Raw genomic sequence first — 17134 nt, forward strand, 5'->3', positions numbered from 1 at the left:
CAAGGTTTGTTCTCCACAAAGCCTACACACACGAATACAGCCATTATGATACTATATGCAGATCTGGGACTTTTCTGAACAGACAATGTGGTGCCACTCCTGTGCCCAGTGTTGTAGGCCACACCACAATGGCATGTTCTTTCTGGAAAAGTCAAGGGAAGCTGCAAAAGGTTGCCGTGCTGACAGTCAAAGATGCTGCAGATGTCATCATGTCACCTGTGTGGATGCTTGTCTTGCTGCAAAGGAGCCCATTTCCTGATTCAAGGCACATTATTCCTCTGCATGCCCAAAAGAACAATGTAAGGATGCTCTATGGCATTAGCTGGGCGAGTGCCATTGAGATCCTGCACAGTGTTGATTACGGCCTTCCTAAACTCATAAATTTCATATTTGCACAGCAGTCATGGAACCCCGACCAACCTGAGTTGCAGTATTGCTGAACAATAAACTGCAGTCTCGATAGGCCATGATCCTCTCTGTCAAATTCCAACCTGTGAAAGTACACATCTCTCCTCCTCACAGAAGGCATTACCTGATCATCTCATGAACAACCGACATTCAAACAGAGATTCTGAATGAAAAACTCACTACATAAACTTTCCTCATAATTAGAATATAGATCACCTTACTCCTATGTATAGTATATGTATCTAAGCATGCAGTCCACTTCATGCCAATTTCAAATTAGTTGCGTTCTGTCTTCATAGCGTTGCAATATCAACCCTTTGATGACGATGTTTTTACACACATTGTGGGGTACCGGGGATATGTAGTGGTGTCTCATGCGGCGTTGGTCTTCCTCCGTTTGCAGATTCTGTGGGAATGCTGTATCTCTCAAGCAACTGTTTCATGAGCGCCAAGAGAAAGTCTAGTACTTGTGGTTTTTTACCAGCTTTCATTTGGTAAAGAACATACGTGTTCAGTACAGACAATTCCAAGAGGTGAAATAAAAACTTTCTATATCACTTGACTGACTTTGATGTGCACTCACTAGAGCGAATCTGCATGACAGTTTTATCCATTGCTCCCATCTTCTGGCTACACACTGAGGTGACAAAAGTCACCAGACAGTGATATCCACATATACAGATGGTGGTACTACTGCATACTTAAGGTATAAAAGGGCAGTGCATCGGCAGAGCTGACATTTGCATTCAGTTGATTCATGTGAGAAGGTTTCCAACACGATTATGGGCACATGATGGGAATTAACAGACTTTGAACATCAAATAGTAGTTAGAGCTAGACGCAGAGGACATTCCATTTCAGAAATTGTTAGGAAATTTAATATTCCGAGATCCTCAGTGTCAAGAGTGTGCCCAGAATACCACATCTCAGCCATTACCTCCCACCAAGGGCAATGCAAGGGCCTTCATTTAATGATCGAGAGCAGTGGCATTTGCACAGAGTTGTCAGTGCTAACAGACAAGCAACACTGAACGAAATAACAGAAGCAATCAATGTGGGACATACGACAACTGTATCCGTTAGGGAAGTGTACCAAAATTTGGCTTTAATGGGCTACGGCAGCACACAATTGACGCAAGTGTCTTTGCTAACAGCATGAAGTCACCTGCAGTGTTTCACCTGGGCTTGTGACTATATCAGTTGGACCCTAGACAACTGAGGCCTTGTCAGATGGGTCCTGATTTCAGTCGATGGTAGGGTTCAAGTGTGGTGCAGACCCCACAAAGCCCTGGACCCAAGTTGCCAACAAGGGCTGAGTTATCCCGGCATGGACTGGGTCCTGGTTATGTTCAGCTACTTGGACACCATTTGCAGCCATTCGTGGATTGACAATGTGCCACATCACCAGCCCACAATTGTTCATGATTGGTTTGAACAACATTCTGGACAATTTGAGCAAATGATCTAGCCACCCATATCGTCTAAAATGAAAACCATCGAACGTTTAGGGGATGTAACCGAGAGGTCAGTTCGTACACAAAATCCTGTACTGGTAACACCTCCACAATTACAGACAGTAGAGGCAGCACAGCTCAACATTTCTGCAGGGGACTTCCGACGACTTGCCAAGTCTATGCCACATCGAGCTGCTGCACTACACCATCACCTCAATGTATACAGTACTGTGTTTCTTCATTTTTCTTTACTGTTTCTCTGTTGTTGCTCTTCCTGTATCAACAACCGTGTCTGTGTGAATTGGTGAAAACACATGCACTTCTCCCTTGTCCATAAACTTTCCTGTCCACATACAACCAGTACAGCTAGATGTAATTTGGCCTTCCTTTAGTTTTGAAGGCAAATCTGTTGGCACCCCTTTCCTTTTTGGCGTAACTGTCACAGAGGCATCAGTTCTATTCTTGTATTTTTGGCCTAACTGTCACACAGGCATCAGTTCTATTCTTGTATAGAAAGACAAACACATTAGGGCTTGCATATCAATAATCACAAAAATAATAATACCTATGTTGAAGCAAGGCTTCAACAAAGTGGTTACAACAGTGCCAGAAACACAAAGGCCACAATTAACTTCCATTTATGTTCCTCTACCTGTGTACACGCTAATGCCTAAAATAAATCTAGTTTCAACATTGCACATTATAAACAGTTTTATTCTAAATGTGTCCTTTTGCTTGGTATATACTGATAGATTTGTTTTCAAACTTTCCACAACATTAGAGACTCACCAATGCACAAATCTCTGCATGAATTTAGAACTGACTTGAATTTCACTTTTTAAAAATTTCACAGTATACTTTATTTTATAAAGCCTTTTTGTTCTCTAAGCAACTCCCAAAATGCCTGCATCACTAAAACATAAAATTCAAAGAACTGTCAGAAATCATTTTCTAAGCATTACTTTCGAAAATAAGGGTGTTTAGTCTGTAAGTCTGTAGACCAATAGTTCTTCAGTCTATTCTTTTTTTTTCTTCATAAGGCATCTCCATGCAGACTGTTAAAAACTTATACATCTCATCTACACTTTTATCTGTCTATTCTACTCCCCTGGTAGGGCATTGACATTGTTCAGTCACTACTTTGTGAAAGCTGTTAGTTTCACTGGCAGTGTATCAAATCAACTGCCTGTCAAGTATAAGATCAAAACATTCACTTTCATTATGCTCCTCTTTTGGTGCACAACAAGGATTCATTCCAGAATTATCTTTACAGAAAGCATACTTCTGAGTGTAAATATGCCATCTGTATTCAATATTTCCCTTCCGTTTCATTCTCTCCTGTGAGGGGCCCAGAGTTCATGTGTAATTTCAATGTCACTCCATACATCTTCACTTTCTCTTGGTAATATTTCGCAATTTTTGTCCATCTTTAAAATCACTAACAGATTCTGCAGCTCAGTCTTCATTTACAAGTACTTCTCTAATTTTCTTTTCACTCGAACATCAAACATCATTCTCACCAAACACGAAAACACAAGTGCAAGTACCAATGTAGTTCCCATAGCTCGAATTTATACAAGGTCTCCTGAAAATGCAAGTAGTTCCACACATTTGCAACAGATGGCAGTCACTGAAGGGAGCAATCACCCAATAAAGTGTCATGTACAGCATGATAGAAAAGCCGGATGTATCTCTACGGTTGTGGGCTGGCACGACAATATGACTACCATCGTACCGGTATGGTTGATGTCCAAAAAGTTAAGAGGCAGTAGAGAACTTTTAATACCACCTGAGGCATTTGATGGAATCTCATTTGTTGGCACATCAGACATGAATCAAGATTAAGATGCCGAAGTATAGATTACTGTATTCTACCTGCACTATCTAAGTATTCTTCACTATCAAACTAAAGCTTCATTCTGTCATTACTTACGTCTTCCACATACATTACTTACATCCTCCACAAGACTCAAAGTCTTCCACAACATGAAGACCACACGGGGGTTAATTTCTAAATGACATCCTTCACTTGCTAGTGCAGAGTAAACTTGAGAACTTTGAAAGACTGGTGGTGGCGTAATGATTTGAGATGCTTTACATGACATATTCAGACTACTCAAATAACCAAACTGCTGCTTGAAAAAGGCAGCCAAAGGCATAAAATTAGTTGAAGAATGATATATTGCACTATTTTTTTCTGTATACGCAGAAATAAACAGTTCAAGATTTCTTATAGTTGTCTACCAGAAAAAATACCTCACAGGCATCCATTGCAACTGTTGCTAAGTAATTGGGATCCTGTTTGTTCCATGCCAGGCGAAGGAGTGGTGTATGTTGAGGATCTTCATATATTATGGTAGAATGTTCTAAATGACGCAAATCGAACATCCTCACAGAACCGTCAGCCCCTGAAACATATATTCATGTTAGTGACATTTCATGTTATGCACAACAAAATATTTCTGTCCCTTTAAGGAAATCAATGCAAGGGATCTTAGGAATATATATTATTTGTATTTTGTTTTGGCTGAAATTTAATGCTGTACTGAACATGAAATCAGTCATCGAGAGACCAAGCTGTTTCAGCTCACGTACCAGCCGGCAGGCAGGTGGACAGGGGTGGGCGCAGGCACAGGTAGGGAAATAGCCAGCTGTCAGGCCGTAGCCTACACGATGCTACTGCACAGGAAGAACACATGCACACTGGGATGGATATGTGCCTCATGCATGCAGAGAATGCACGTGATTAGGCCACCCTGTGCATAGCCTATACTAACTGCAACTACCTGTAGGTGAGCTGAGAGGCAACTGAGTGTGTTTACACCTATGGGGCAGTATTGAAACAGCCTGAGATTCACATACATTCAAATTTGATATGGAACTGATGTGATAATGGCCATGCACTAGGAAATACCCCAGAAACCTACACCTGGAGAGTGAGTCGGGGGGAGGGGGAAGGGGGGGAGAGAGGGAGAGGGGGAGAGGGAGAGGGGGAGGGGGAGAGAGAGGGGGAGGGAGAGAGAGAGAGAGAGAGAGAGAGAGAGAGAGAGAGAGAGAGAGAGAGAGATATGACATCCCATATCTTCTCTTGGCTCCCTCTTCAAGTTTTACTTCTGCATATTTCAATAAATGTGGGAAATTTCTTAGTTCAAAAGACCAGTGCTATTTATTATAACTAATGGATGACCTATTATTTTACTGATTTGATGACCCCAGTGGTCACAAACTTTTTTAATGAGTATATATTTCGTAAGTTCAGTATAAAATGTTTCTAAATTTTGTACTCAAACTTTTGAGTCATGTCCAATGGGATTTACTTCATAATATTGTTAATTTGCTACAGTGACACTACATCCATAAAAAATCAATGAAGCAATGTGATATTTGAGCATGATTTACAATAGAATCATCTTCAAGTTCAATAGTAGAAGTTTAAAGGCTACAGACTTTATGAGCTAATTCAAGGAAGGACAAATGAGGTTTAATTTCCTTGTCAAGAAGTCATAAGAGATGGAACTCAAGCTTGGAATGGGGAAGAAAATCAGCTGTGCACTTTCGAAGGGCCCATCCCGATTTAGGGGAAATAAAGAAAACCTAAATCAAGATGGCCAGATGGGGATTTGAGTCACTGTCCTGTCAAACACAAATTCAATATCTTACTAGTTTTCAACCTTGCTTGGTATTGGATTTAACAATGGACTGTCACCTCCATGGTCTAGCGGTTACCCTTATTGACTTGAGGTGCACTTGTCCCCAAATTCTGTTCACGGTAACCACCTCAGAATTTCCTTGTCCAGAATTGGGTCCACCAAACCTCATGAGGCCAAATGAAAAGCTGCTTGAATAAAAAAGATGAAAAAATGACATGCAAGATACCAAAGTGGCATCAAATTGAAAGGGTGAGACCAGGATGGGACTCATACGACATAAAAATGGACCAGTGTCTATGACATTTTAAAATTAACCTACAGTTTGACATTGGTTTTGCTGTCTTTACATCATTTTATAACACTGAAAATGTCCAGTAAAAGTATTATCTTTGCCTTTCCATAATTCAGTCTTGTGTACCTGCATTTTCCTTGCACTAGTCGTTTTTGTGTCTTTGATGGTTCATTTTACTTTCCTTGTCATTTTGTTATGACAAGTTTTAGGTGGAAAAGTTTCATAAAATACATTTGGAAAACAAGGACTTTTGGAAGTTTGCGTTACAGGACCATATTGACATTCTGTCCCACTTCATTTGGCATGGAACAAAATCAAATTTGTTTGGTTGGTGTTAATTTTCACGTAATTTTTTCCCGTAAGGCCAAGTCCTCATTCAAAATGGCCAAAAATTAAATTTATATTGCATTTTTTGAAAGGTATGTGTGTCTAGAATGTTGGGACAAAAATGTTTTTAATCCATGTGTTACAAAAGTTTCTACAGCACATTGTTTGAAGCAGTGTCATAGCCACTGTGGGATGTTCTCAGCCAGAAATGTACAGCTCAGATAGGAAACTTGTTGTGCCGTGATGCACATTCACAGAATGATTTATATTGCAGTATGCACGCAAACATATTCACTGAAAAAGCTGACGAACATTGTGTGCAGGTTGCCAAATGCAATATATCCAGCTCAGCCAAATAAACTTTTCTCGCCAAGAATAATGAGGGAATTGCTCACCAGGAACTATTTGAGTTAGAGGCAGGGTTGATATATGGTCCTGGAATTGCAGACAAAACATAAGCAACAAAAACACTTTTTTGGTCAAAATTCGTCAAACGTTTTGGTCTGCCATACTGGGTTACATATTTAGAATTTTGAAAACCTAACTTCAGATTTTTGGTCAGAGACATCACAAATGTATAACATGTAGCTTTTATGTGCATTGAGCTCATAAAACATGTTTTTCTCGAGAAACGACTTTTCAGAACTGTGTGCAGCATGAAACAAAACCAGTTCAACCGATTAATTTCTACCTTTGACACCAAAAAAGTAAACACTTTTCTTAGAAGCTTACACCTATAATATGAGGGTGGTTTGAAAAGTTCTCGGAATCACCACAAGAGGTCAGCGCTAGCGCAATGAGTTGTTCACGTGATATTCATTGGACTGTTGCCTGTAAACACGTGCCACGTCAGTGTTCTCGGAAGAGAGCTGTGGCGGTGATGATGTTCCCACGTAGTGATTTATGAAAATGGGAAAAATCGAGATTCGAGCAGTTATTAAGTGCTTATTAAAAAAAGGTATGAAAGCAAAGGACATTTGTGTTGGTTTCGAGAATACACTGGGGGGACTCTGTTCCTTCACATTCAACTGTTGCACAGTGGACAAATGAATTTAAATTTGGTTGGGAGAGCTTAGATGATCCGCACATTGGTCAGCCAAGATGTGTCACTACTCCAGAAATCATTGCAAAAGTGCACAAAATGTTGATGGAGGATCGCCGATTGAAAGTGCGTGAAATTGCTCGCACTTGTCAGATGTCATCTGTAATTATCTGCATGATGGGTGCCGCGACTCTTCACGCTGCGTCAAAAACATCTGCCGTCGCCATGGCAAAATTACATGAACTAAGGTATGAATTGTTGCCACACCCACCTTATTAACCTGATATGGCTCCTTCAGAATTCCATCTCTTCCCAAACTGAAATTTTTTTTTTTTGATAGATGTAGATTCACTTCAAACAAAGAATTGATAGCCGGAGTCGACAACTAATTTGCAGGCCTGGAGGAACTAATTTTCGAGATGGGATCAAGGCACTGGAACATTGTTGGACCAAGTGCATTAATCTACAAGGAGACTACATTGAAAAATAAAAAAAAGGTTCAGTGATTTAAGTACTTTTCTTCTATTCCATTCCGAGAACTTTTCAAACCACCCTCATATATGAAATTTGTTAACATTAACTTTTTTTGGAAATCCGTAAAGAGGGGGGGAAAAATTTAACTCAAAGTTCAAGTTAGCACCATATCATTAAATTTAATGTTATTTCATCATGGTTAGGTACAAGCTCCCATAAATTTAATGTAGTATTAACTATTGTTATCCCTTTTTGATTTCAGATAACTCCTGAGGGGCTACACTGCAAGTAGTCTGCGTATTTCAAATTCGCAGGCCCTTCATCAATTCATGATCATGACCGCCATATTTCTTTTGTATTGAAAATATAAAACAAAGTTCAAAGTATGATCAATCATAATTCCCAGACAGATCCTTTGTATATATTTTCATTGTCTCAAAAAAATTTCCAAACTTTACCTATTTTTGTTTTTGTTGATTTGAATGAGATCCTGGCCTTAGTGAAGATTCCCAGTGTTTCTGGCAGCTCAATAAAAAATACTGAATGATCATAAACTCTTCAATCAAAGCACAATTTACATATAATCTCAAACACATAATTTGTTACAACACAATCAATGCAGATCACTGCCCAAGCATTTTTCTCTGGTGTATTCACATAAATTTAATTTTAAATCATATTCTTCTTTAAAATTGATGAATCTCATGTATTACTTGCTTTCATTAATAATATTAATTTCTTTTTTGGTGAACATACAGTGAATGTCTTGTTTAATAAGATAGCTACACGGTTGCCAAGAGTCTGCTTCTGTTTTACAACAACTTGAACATTTGACTTCACATGGCATGACTTTTTTGAGTAACAATGCAATTGTTGACAGAAAACTTGGATAACCTCTAACTTTTAGAAACAACTAAAGCTTACCTCCTCCATCATAAGGAAGGAAGAATGGGCTCTAATGCCCCATTGACAATGAAGTCATTTGAGACAAAGTACAAGCTCAGATTGGGGAATGACATGGAAGGAAATATGCTATACCTTTTGAAACTAACCATACCAGGAATTTGGCTGAAGTGACCTAGGGAATTCACGGAAAACCTAGATCTGGAGATTTGAATCACTTTCCTTCCAAATACAAGTCCAGCTTCCCTGCTCTGGTGCAACATAAGGATTTACAACAATTTGAAAAGTGTGGACAAGTGTTACATTTTTAACAGATGGTCTCTTCAGAAGAGAGAATTGGAATTAAGGTTTTCCTGAAACATCATACTGTTATCAGAGTTCCCAAATCACTATCAGAAATGAAGTCATATTGATGGCTCCCTGCACCATGCTATCAGAGTAGCACTTGTTTGTCACTTCAAACTATGTCAGAAAGTGCCTTCTCTCATCAGCAACAGGATAATTCCACATAGTGGTCCTTCATGGCAATGAGTGACTGAGATTCACTCTTGAAGATGGTATCACACAAGCTGTCAATAGTCCATGTCTCTTGGTTATGGCACATTCCAACAAAAGTATATACACTCTTCTGTTAAAAGCATACTATGTCTGATACAATCACTATCTAGATCCGTAATTAGGTGCACACAATACGTGTAAGACCTAAGTCTGAATGACCAACAAAATAAAATATAGTGCTATGTGGTGTGTAAAATGAGTGCATCCCCCCCCCCCCCCCCTTTTCTGACCATTAAGACATCATAATGTACATTATGCATCCTAAACACACAAATCATTCATTCCACTTCACTCAGACCAACTATGAAGCCACATTTGAAATGTGACAAGTGCTGTGAAATGGGCCTTCCACGCATTTTTAGCATTGAGCAGCTGCCTAACACCAAGCATGCTTCAAAAATATCAGTACTAATCACGCTGATGTGTGTTAGCACCATTGGTTAACTCTACATTTGTTTTACTTATGCACCATGTTAACTGCAATATGACATGCATACAAAATAATGTTCTCACTGGATCATTCCTATTGGGCACTTTTTATGATGTGTATATTTCTACATCTCAGTCAATAGTTTTCTGTACGGCCTTCTATCTAACAAAGACTCAGTGATTTAGGAACCAATGCCGCTGCTTTGTTTCTTAACTTCCCATTCAAGTAGGACATACTTGATAAGGGTTTTTGTGATGGGATTCGCAAATCCAAATTTAGATGCTATAGGATTAAACTGCGTCTGCTAACACTTGCAATATTATTTCATTTGGTGTCCTTTCATTACTTCATTCAGCAATTACATACACACACACACACACACACACACACACACACACAAACAATTAAATTCCACCACATTAATTTAAATACCTTAGTGGTTGGTGGAATCTCACCACGGAATGTCACATTCCCAGCAATGAATTCCATGTCCACAGGGCTCTTAAACATGAGTGACTTCCACCAGAAATAATCAAAAGGATTGTGGGCTTTTCCAAGAATGGAAAAAACCTTGTTTTGTTGGTATGTAGGAAGGAACATTATGGTTTAACATCCTGCTGATGCTGTCATTACGAAAATAGCACAAGTTCAGACTAGAGAATTATCTTAATGTTGTACATCCATCATGATCTTTTCGGATGAATTATTCCAGTATTTGCCTTTGGTGATTTAGTAGAAACCACGGAATACATGAAGATGGATGGCCAGATGAAGATCAGAACAACTATCCTCCCACATTCGAGTGTTGTAACCTCTGTGCCACCTCATTTGGATTTTTTATGTAGTACTGCCAGCTGCATATATTCACTTCCATCTTCTGAACCCACAACAAATGTGATTAAAATATCTCTTGGATTCTATAAACACTGAGTACATTCCAAAACATAACAAGCTGTCTCATGAGATTATTTGTAGACTGTACATTCTTAGAACCTATCCTGGCGGTAGGGAATAGTGTTTCTAACTAGTCTGGCATTAAGTCCATTTGACACTGCCATTAGTGGACAGCTATTTCATAGATGCAATCTTACTAGGAACCGGCTAAAAAATGAGAATCACTCATTCACACAAAGTGTTTCTGGTTTTGATGTGGGTACTGTGCATCATAGTTCAGCTAACAAAATGAAACTGCCACAGATTAAACACAGAATCACTATTAAAGTCTCATTGTAACTCAGTACAGGAGGGATGGTCAACTTCTAAAGGGGCTTCGCTAGTAAATTCACAACACACCTCAGCTCTACATACTGTAGATTTCTATGATTGTCTTCTGCAGTTTACAAAGTTTAAATATGAATTCTGGTGATACACCTTAACAGAGCAGTTAATTTTAGCTATCAATGAATTCTACTATAAACCAATCCCTGCTCAGTGGTTGTTTACAATGAACAGTACTACTGCCTCACTCACTCAGACAATGGAACACGATATGTCGTGGTTTACCTGCAAGGTCAATAATACATCATACGTCCTAGCATCGGGGGTTGCCCGACTACCAGGCAACACCTTTTCACCGAAAACTAGATTTTCTGGTTTTCCACTAGGTGGCCCTACCAAGTGCTACAGGAACCTACTTGCTTTTGCAACACACATGATTGAAAATAGATCCCAAGATATCCTGCAGTCGGACAGTATTCAGGCCAGTGCATGGCTTCCCATCTGCAGTTGACTGAGCCCAGACTCCAGATTGCATATCCAGCCCATGTTGACGCCACTGTCTCTGCCACCAACATCATCCTGGTTGGAAGACAAATCTGTCTTCATGGTTGTGGATGTCATTACACTTGGCTCAAATTATTCCTGTAGGACACTGATTGTAGATTGTTCAGGGAAATTTAATTCCATGTCCAGACAGAAGAACTTAAACCTTTTTTGGAATTTTAACTCCATGCATTGACAGAAAAACTGAAATTGTAGTTGAACTTTACTTCAAGAGAGTCTCAATGAAATTAGCATTTTCATTTTGTGTGATCAACTTGTTCATGTCTAAACTACAATAAAGTGATTTTTACTTGTCAATTTTGTATTATTATTCATCAGATTAAAGAAAGAGTGTTCCTTTGTTTTGTTAGTAATCTTTTTTAAGACTCTTTAACATTATTTGTGTTGCCCATGATGGATTCTTCAGAAAAGAAGATCTAATGTCCCACTTATGCCCACATCACTAAAGACAAAGCTATAGATGGGCAACGACATGGAAAGAACTCTACATTGACCTTGCATAGTGAATCATGGAAAAAACAGAAAACCTGGCTCAGAGTGGGTAGATGAGATTTTGAACCAAACCCCTTTCTTCCCTCATATTCATCCAATGCATTATGCACGATGTCAAGCCCCAAGATGAATGCCAACAATTGAATTTTTAATAAAAATTTACAGTCATCTGTTGTTTGAATAAATAGCAGCATTTCTCCAAATTCCTGAGAAATCTTACATCTTAAAAAGAAGTTATTCTTTCAGAAGATGGTCACTGTTGTGAGATAATCTGAGAGTAAAGGAGTGTTCACTGACGGATGTCATAGTAATAGATGAAATCATGTTTGAAAATGTTCACTTGTGAGACAACTAAATCTGTAGTTAAAGATACTTTAGTATTCTGAAACAAATAACTCCTACTAAAGACTTATTTTCAGCATATGCTACACAACTATGTGAATGTCACTTCCAAGCCCTTAAAATGTTTACATGCATTATTATGTGATATTCTGATACCAGCAAGAATAATTGCGATGTGCACCATCTGACATTGGCGCTATCAAATGTGGCCAGTTTATTGATTATATGCAGAATTTGGACATACATAAAGAGGAACTTGGCAACATTTCACATCAGGACATATGACAGTGTATTTTGGATTAGTATATATTTTCATGTCATCTGGAATAGTATGTGGGGTGATATCAGTTGAACTAATATGGTTGGCTGGTTGGTTGATTTGGGGGACGGGACCAAACAGCGAGGTCATCGGTCCCATCGGATTAGGGGAGGATGGGGAAGGAAATTGGCCGTGCCCTTTCGAGGGAACCATCCCAGAATTTGCCTGATGCGATTTAGGGAATTCACAGAAAACTAAATCAGGATGGCCAGCTGTGGGTTTGAACCGTCGTTGTCCCGAATGTGAGTCCAGTGTGCTAACCACCATGTCACCTCACTTGGTGAACTAATATGAGAAGTGTTTTCACATGGGAGAAGAGTCCTATGAGGATTGCAGTGAAAGTGAAACAAAAACATCTTGTAAAAGCCTATTTACTAGCTTTAACATTCTCACGATTTATACGCTGTATATACTACAATAGCCCACCTCCATAGCCGAATGGTCAGTGTGACTGGCTGTCATGTGGAGAACTTGGGTTCAATTCCTGGTACTGCCAGGGATCTTTCCTTGGGGGTAGCACAGGAAGAGGGTGTACTCAGCCCCCAAGTAAGCTACTTGGCTGAATAGTAGTGGCACCAATTCTGCCAATCTGACTGGCTGGGACTGTGGTGTGCTGACCCCCATCACTTCATACCACATCTGATCAATGACACCATGGTCAGTCAGGCCCGACTGTCCCATTAGCAGAAATAACAGCGATGTTTATATTCTACAAAACATTATAATAATGGAGGATGACATACAGGTCACAAACAGGAATATGCAAAATCACAGTTACAATACAAGGTATAAAATAGATTTCCATTTGTTTAACAGATGATTAACACTGACAGCAAAAAGCCTGAATACGGAAGAAGCTGTTTGTCATAATTTGCTACCAAATGGTCATAGGATATTGACTGGATCTACTTTAAAAAGTAGACTTCACCAGTGGCTTATGCATAAATCCTCCTATAACAAGAAGCTAGCAAGAGTAATAGTGTGAACAATAGACCTATCCTAGCAACAAATGTGGTACTAAATTGCATACAAAACCAACTTTTCATTGTGGAGTAGAATATTGTCCTACAGTATTAATTTAATAATTGTAGAACAATGTAAACAACTTTTGTGTGCACAAATAACATTAATGTTTCTTTGTTGACATTGCCCATGCATCTAAAATTGTGTGTCACAAGTTGAAAATAAATAAAATATATCTCTAAGGGAACAGAGGAGGAGCCATTTATGACCTTTGAAATTTACCTCCTTAAGTAACTAATTAAGCACATAGTTGGAGAATTTTATCATTATATTTCTTGGCCATACAAATTTCAACTTGCCGTATGAGATTTACATGTATAAATTTACTTTGTGCATTATGTGGGGTATTGGCGTGAAAACATAAAATCTGAAAAATGAGGATGATGATAGTGTCATTACTTTTAACCAAAAGTTCAATAGTAATGATGTTAAAAATCATTAATGTTAATGTCTTGGTTTTACAAGTATTTAAGTTCTACTGACTTACCAACTGAAGCAAACATATCTCTACCACCCCCAGCTCGACTGAAAGCAATATCATATACTTCTTTATCATGAGCAATTAGCTGGGTCTTTACATGACCAGTCACTAAATTTGATCTCCCAAGAACCTGAAAAAACAAGCAACAGTTATGTATTTTTCTGTGCATGCTGACATGTACGGAGTGACGAAAGTCATAATATGTTTTTCAATCACAATCATTGAACTTTTCAAAATAAAGAACAAAATAAAAAAAATATTTGATACAGATTATGGAAGTTAAAACACTCACAAGAGAGTTGATAATTTGTTTGTTCATCTTAAGTCCAAATTATTGAAAGTCTGAAAACACCTGAGCAGTTCCTCAACTCTGAAATTTTCTTAACTTTCTATCAATCTATAAACCCAATAGAGGTGTGATAAAGTATAAAAACCATGGCATCTGAGAATATCTACGGTATTCTTTCTTTCTTCTCTTCTTTTCAAGTAGACAATGGCACATTTAATTCTGGATCTCTAATTTATCCACGTTTGATTACTCATCTTGCCCAAAGAATCCCCTCACACCACTCATACTCTCCCTGCCTTCTCAATCCCATAAAACAATAATTTAATCTAGGTCTCATTCTATGTACTATATGTGACTGGGACCCATCCCTAATGAAACTTAGCACCACATAAAATATAATTCTAAATCAACGTTGTTAAAATGTCGACACCAGAACAACTTGGGTAGGCCTACATTCAGCAAACAGATGACAGGCTGAAATCATATAGAGGGTTGGATATGGATTTCAGGGCCTATTGGAAGTTCATGGGCAATAGTGCAATAGTTATTTCAGAGTTCACAAACACTTTAAAGTCAAGGTAAGATCTCAAATACTAAAAGCATTGCCACAGGTGTTATTAATTTGTGGGATGACTGACGTTTTTACTCACCAACACTTGCTAGATGGCAAATGAAGTGTAGTATCAAGTGTTGTCACAAGAGAGCAGCCACATATTTTACCATTTCTCCCATCTTTCATCTGACTGCAACCCTCTAAGTCTCAATGTCTTGACAAAAGGCAGAATTAACAGTAGTACCCCTGTGAACAAATTTGAGTGAAAAATTCCTTCAATGCCACTACTTTAATTATCTCAACACTGACACATCTCATCCAACATCGTTGTACCCAGCTGTGATGCACATTTCCCATTTGGGTGATGCATTTTATACTGTAAAAGCACTGACATAGCTTGCCATACTGCCACATGTAATCAACTTAGTTTTGTTGAGATGTTAGTTTCACTTTCTTTTCATTTCTTCAAATCTTGATAACATCCTCCCATCCCACTATTTTTCTTTTTTCTTCTAAGTGATGATCAATTATGACTTTTAAAACTATTTATAAATTTAACTGAAACCAGTAAATGCATATTTCAGCTATTGTATAGTAAGTAAAGCCACTGAGGCAGTCAACATCTACATCACCATAATGTTTTCGAAACATGAACTGAATGTGATTAAAATAGTTAAAACACATAAGAAATTGTATTTAGAAGCACATGCACAGACCTGTGTGTGTCATGTCACAGAATGAGTTCTAAAATAAAATAATGATACAGAAACACAGAACAATAAGAACAAATCTATGTGGCTGGATGATCAGTCATATGGGAAATAAAGGGCTATCTACCTACTATGTTGTATATTAACACCTTTCCCACTGCATTTACAAATAATTTGGATAACAGCCCTGACAACACAAATACTTCAAAATAAATAACACCTTTGCCAATAAAGGTAGACTAGTGGTCTTACGGAACTCTACAGGTGGTATTTTGTCAACAAATGAACCAGTTAATTAAAATGTGGAATACTATTTTTCAGTATGCAATAGCAGGTTTTCTCACCACAATAACCACAATAAAAAGAAAAGCATGGGACAGAGGATATCATCTCCTTCAAAGATAAGTTGAAACAAACTCAACTCTCTGATGAACTTGGAAGTAAACAACTAAGTGGAAAATTTCACTAGCTGTTGCGTCTTATCTCCTACTCTAAGCTAATCCTGATTTCTTGCTTGAACAATGATGCAATGGATTCTACGGGGATGCACAATGTGATATATTCCTTCTTATGGGCCATTTTGATGTTATGAACTTTTCTCTGGTGTATCAGTGAGCTGGATGGCTCAACCATATTCAGTGTGTCACAGCAGAAACCAAATTTCAGCCTAACAAATCTCCTCTACTTCAGTACTCTGGGTATCATATACAATCCTGCACAAGCTATGGTGCTGTCAATAGTCAAGCAGGCATCTAGGGAATATATCCTTAACAAGTAAGTCCTACATAGATTTATCAGCTTACTATATAGTTTTAACTTTGTGTTAAGAGATGTTATAACATAGCTTCAAAAAGATACTGGAGAATTCAATGCTTTTCGTACTCTAATAACTCTAAAATAAAACTGAACCTCTAAAGTAGTCAAGGTGATTGTTGATTTCATCTCTTCTGAAGAAAATGCTAATTTCTCTTGCACAAAGAGCAATGGGGCACCAGTGTCCATGTATCTCAGGCATTCCATTAGTCACAGATACAGCACCGAAAACAGCACCTACTAGATGGTAAATTGTGACTTAACATCTGTGACAGTGAGGCAGGTCTAACAATAATTGTGAAGATACTTGTTGTCAGTTACATTTGGAGGAAGAAGGGGGGGGAGATCCTAAATCACAACAAATGGTCAAAATGAAAACTTTTTTTTAGGGCATTACCCAAATTTATGTTCCCCATTCACTTCTCCTACCTGTGGAATGACAGTTTCTATCGAACAATGGGTGTTACAATCTTAGGGAAGAATAGGAAAATTATAACCAACTTTTTAAGAATGGGCCACTCACTGCATATGTATATGAATATGAATAGCAAAACAAATTGCAATTATGGGCAATTCATAAAGGGACAAGCCTCTTTCACAAAGCAGTCTGATGTGAGGTCACTCATTTAAGGTCTGAACCAATGTTTGAGGTAAATAAATTATTTAAAAAAATGCTAGGGAATATTATGCTTCAGAACAGTATCATATGTCTCAAGACTGGAAAAAACAATCTGAAACATCCGGGCTATGTAGGACAACCAACAACATAGCCACCTCCTGAAGCCAACTAAT

General features: G+C 38.3%; 1 protein-coding gene across 4 annotated transcripts in view; it reads right to left on the reverse strand.

Moving 5' to 3' along the window:
* LOC126183433 (DDB1- and CUL4-associated factor 7) overlaps positions 1 to 17134 on the reverse strand; it is a 131324-nt gene that overhangs the window by 4250 nt on the left and 109940 nt on the right. For all 4 annotated transcript variants that reach the window (XM_049925416.1, XM_049925414.1, XM_049925415.1 and 1 more), the window contains 2 exons: positions 13984 to 14107; positions 4119 to 4270 (listed from right to left, as the gene is read on the reverse strand). In XM_049925416.1, the coding sequence (XP_049781373.1) occupies positions 4119 to 4270; positions 13984 to 14107 (276 nt within the window). The remainder of the gene's footprint in view (positions 1 to 4118; positions 4271 to 13983; positions 14108 to 17134) is intronic.

The sequence above is a fragment of the Schistocerca cancellata genome, chromosome 4 (assembly GCF_023864275.1).
Source record: "Schistocerca cancellata isolate TAMUIC-IGC-003103 chromosome 4, iqSchCanc2.1, whole genome shotgun sequence".
Taxonomy (NCBI): Eukaryota; Metazoa; Arthropoda; class Insecta; order Orthoptera; family Acrididae; genus Schistocerca; species Schistocerca cancellata.